This window comes from Acomys russatus, chromosome 10, assembly GCF_903995435.1.
Source record: "Acomys russatus chromosome 10, mAcoRus1.1, whole genome shotgun sequence".
Taxonomy (NCBI): domain Eukaryota; kingdom Metazoa; phylum Chordata; class Mammalia; order Rodentia; family Muridae; genus Acomys; species Acomys russatus.
Genome location: NC_067146.1, coordinates 796852 through 800830, shown reverse-complemented (window position 1 = coordinate 800830; position 3979 = coordinate 796852). Strand labels below are relative to the sequence as shown.

General features: G+C 41.8%; 1 protein-coding gene across 1 annotated transcript; it reads left to right on the top strand.

The window, feature by feature from the left end:
* The first annotated feature begins 2651 nt into the window (after positions 1-2651).
* Positions 2652-3617, top strand: LOC127194814 (taste receptor type 2 member 40-like). The gene has a single exon (XM_051152390.1). It carries the CDS (start codon positions 2652-2654, stop codon positions 3615-3617), a length of 966 nt encoding a protein of 321 aa, XP_051008347.1.
* Positions 3618-3979: the final 362 nt, after the last annotated feature.

Here is a 3979-nt window from a genome sequence, read left to right as displayed (position 1 = left end):
GCCTCAGAGCTATTGCCATGTAGTGGGATTAGCAGTATAAGTTACCTGCCTGTTTTGCAGTTTAAATTCTTCACATTCTGATTGTATCCTCCTCCCTCATCCCCTCTCCGTCCCTCTCCTAGTCCTCAGCAAAGGGAGCCCTCCTCCCATGACATCTTACCTCAGCCTATCAAGTCTCATCTGTACTGCCTGTAACCTCTTCCTCTCTAGCATGGCAAGGTCTTCCTGCCAGAGGGAAGTGATCAAAGTTTGGTGACTAGAGTGCATGTCCAAAGTAGTCCCTATTCTCCACATTGTGGGACCCACAGGGAGACTGTGTTACTACATTTAAGCAGAGGGTCTAGGCCCACATCATACATGGTCCTTACTTGATGTATCTATCAGTCTCCCTTTTGTAGTGTAGTTATCCTGTATTATGTGGCTAATATACACTTATGAGTAATCATGCATGAGTACCATATACGCGTGAGTATATATACCATGCCTGTCTTTCTGGATCTGGGTGACTTCACTCAGCATGATCTTTCCTACTTCCATCCATTTGCCTGCAAATTTCAAGATGTCCTTGTTTTTAGGACCTGAGCAGTATTCAATCGTGTAATTAGGCCAGAAGTCTGAAGATGATGCTTCAACATTATAGACAGTTTTGGGTGACTATCCAGGTAGCAAATTGTCTCTGTCATCTTTTTATTTGGAAAGCTACTAACCTGCACTTGTGGTATACTCCAGGAATCAATTTTATTCCGTCTCCAATGGGGCTAAAGACCAGATAGTTCAGTTTTATAATTAAGCTTAGTTTTTTAGGAGTTAAGATGTTTTTAGGTCTAGATAGATGTTTTGGGTTGATATTGATGAGATATGGTAGATATTGATTTACATTCATAATTTTAGATGCACCAAGATAGGAAAGATGGTTTCTTCAAGGCTGCCAAATACAAATAGACAAAACACTAAGAATGTGACATTTTTATAATTCCTGATTGTGTCATGGTTCTTCTTGCTGTAGATAGTTTATTGTATATATGTGTAATAATATAAATATATATGTAAAAAATAAAAAATACTTAAAATATATCTATAATAGAGTTACACAAATATGCAAAACATCTGCTTATGTTACCACAGAGTTGCATAATATGTTCAGTTATACTTCCCCAAATCATTTCAAGAACTAAGATTAAACTGTTAATTTTTAAAACACACACACAAAAAGGTTACTATGAACTGGACTATATACTGTTCAACTAAAAGGTATATTCCTTGTTTAAGACAAGCAAGCTGTCCTAAGATTACTATTGCTGTGCTGAAACACCATGACCAATAGCAACGTGAGGAGGAAAGGGTTCATTTTGGTCACAGTCCCATATAACTTTGATCTTCAAAAGCAGTGAAGAAAGGAACACAAGCAGGGATGGAACCTGGAGGCAGGAGCTGATACAGAGGCCATAGAGGAGGTGTGCTGCTTACTAGCTTGCTCCTCATGGCCTGCTTGGGCTATGCCCTCCCATATCAATCACTAATTAAGAAAATGCTCAACCAGCTTGCCTACAATGTGAGATACACTCTCTCTCTCTCTCTCTCTCTCTCTCTCTCTCTCTCTCTCTCTCTCTCTCTCTCTCTCTCTCTCTCGCTGCATGGGAGATGATGGTGCTGCTAGGAGTACCAGGAGACCAAAAACATAGACCTACACCATGCAGCTCGCTTGTCTCCACAGGATAGCCTGGATCATCCATGCTCATGCATCTGTATAGTGCCCAGAGGTAGAAAAGGCTATCCTCTTGGAGGAGGACTGTGCCATCATCCCACTTTGTCTTTTCTGTGCACTGTTTAATTGAAATATGTTCATATAAGAACTAAAATGAATTTGTAATTGGCTTACATGGTAACCATAAAACTAAATCTTAGAAAATAAGGTCAATAAAAAAGAAAGCAAGAAGACTGAGCACAATGGTGCATGCCTATAATCCTTTCTATTTAGGTAGCGATGGCAAGAGAATCATAAGCTAGCCTAGGCAACATAAAAGGAAACATGAACAGGCAGTAGTGGGCTTTTATAAGTAGTAGCCAGTAGTGTAAGTCTTTTGATATAAGCTTTTAGAGGAAGGACAGCAGGTAGCCAAGGAGAGACTTGATACCCTATGAGAATATATAGGGGGACGTAATCCCCCTCAGGAACAGTCATAGGGGAGGGGAATAATGGGAAAATGGGGGAGGGGGAGGAATGGGAGGATACAAGGGATGGGATAAACATTGAGATGTAACAAGAATAAATTAATAAAAAAATTTAAAAAAAAAAGAGTCCCACAGTAAAAAAAAAAAAAAAAAAAACATGGGACACTGAGAGTCCTAACTTGGGATTCTTCTCCTATCAGGCGAATATGAGCTGAAATAATAACATGAGAAGATTCTGTACTGTACATTCATTGCAAATTCTGCCCATCATGTTTTTGAAAGTCCTCAAACAAATGCGTGTTTATGGAAAATGGAGTCAGAACCAGTAACCAAATCCCTTCATAATTTGCATGGCAAGCCTCTTACTTGTAGTCATGTGACAAGCAAATAAAAAATAATAGGAAATAACTTTCAACTAAGAGGGGAAGTATTGCAGGAACACTGACTGGTGAGGAACCCAAAGGTCACAGTCAAACAGAATGAAAACAACAACAACAGCAGATGCTGCTGACAATTATGCTTCCAGGTACAAAATCATCATCATTTTTGTGGTCTTTGCAATATACTGTGCCATTGGCGTCATTGGCAATGGCTTCATCACAGTCATCTATGGGACTGAGTGGATCAGGAGCAAAAGGCTTCCCACTGGTGACCACCTTATGCTGATGCTGAGTTTTTCTAGGTTCTCGCTACAGATCTGGATAATGGGAGAGCTTACTTGTAGTTTATTCTTCCGGATCATTTATAACCAAAGTACCGTGTATAAACTCTTCAAATCCATCACTGTGTTTCTGAGCTACTGTAACCTCTGGTTTGCTGCCTGGCTCAACGTCTTCTATTGCCTTAAAATTGCGAACTTCGCTCACCCTTTGTTTCTTATGATGAAGCGGAAAATCATAGTGCGGATGCCTCGGCTCATGAGTCTGTCAGTGTTGGCTTCCTTCATCTTAAGCTGCTTCTTCGCTAAAGACATCTTCAACGTGTACGTGAACACTTCCGTTCCCATCCCTTTCTCCAACTCGACAGAGAGGAAGTACTTCTCCGAGATCAATGTGCTCAGCCTGGCCTTTTTATATTACACGGGGATCCTGGTTCCTTTGCTCATGTTCATTATGGCCGCCACTCTGCTGATCGCCTCACTCAAGAGGCACACCTTGCACATGGAGAATAGTGCCACAGGCTCCAGGGACTCTAGCATGGAGGCTCACTTGGGCGCCATCAAATCAACCAACTACTCCCTCCTTCTCTACGTTATCAATGCACTGGCTCTCTTTATTTCCATGGCAGGCATCTTTTCTTTCTACAGTGTCTGGAATAGTGTGTGCAATTTTATCATGCTTGCCTACCCAGCTGGCCAGGCAGTGCATCTGATCTTGAGAAACCCAGGGCTGAGAAGAGCCTGGAGGCGGTTTCAGCACCACATCCACCTTTGCTTTAAAAGGTAGATCCAGTGCCTGGAACCAGAGACAATTATAAGACCAGGCCCAACCAGGTCTGCCATTTCCTCACAGATCTGTTCATTCACTTTCCACACACACACACACACACACACACACACACACACACACACACACACACACAACCTGCTCTGACACTAACTGTTCCTAGGGTAACTGGATTCTTACATGAATGTGAAGTTGGATTAGCTTGAGAATCTAAGCAGACGTAGTGAAGCAACTTCAAGATAGACTCAAAAAAAGTCTTCGGTCACAGATTTTTCATATCTGGCCCCATACACTTCTCTGCCCTTGACAAACCCCCGAGGCTTAGGAGATCTCAGTCCAGGTAGGAGAAGCTCTGATGGCTG

Bases quoted from the DNA above. Each gene is read 5' to 3' on its own strand.
- LOC127194814 (XM_051152390.1), top strand. From the start codon at position 2,652: ATGAAAACAACAACAACAGCAGATGCTGCTGACAATTATGCTTCCAGG.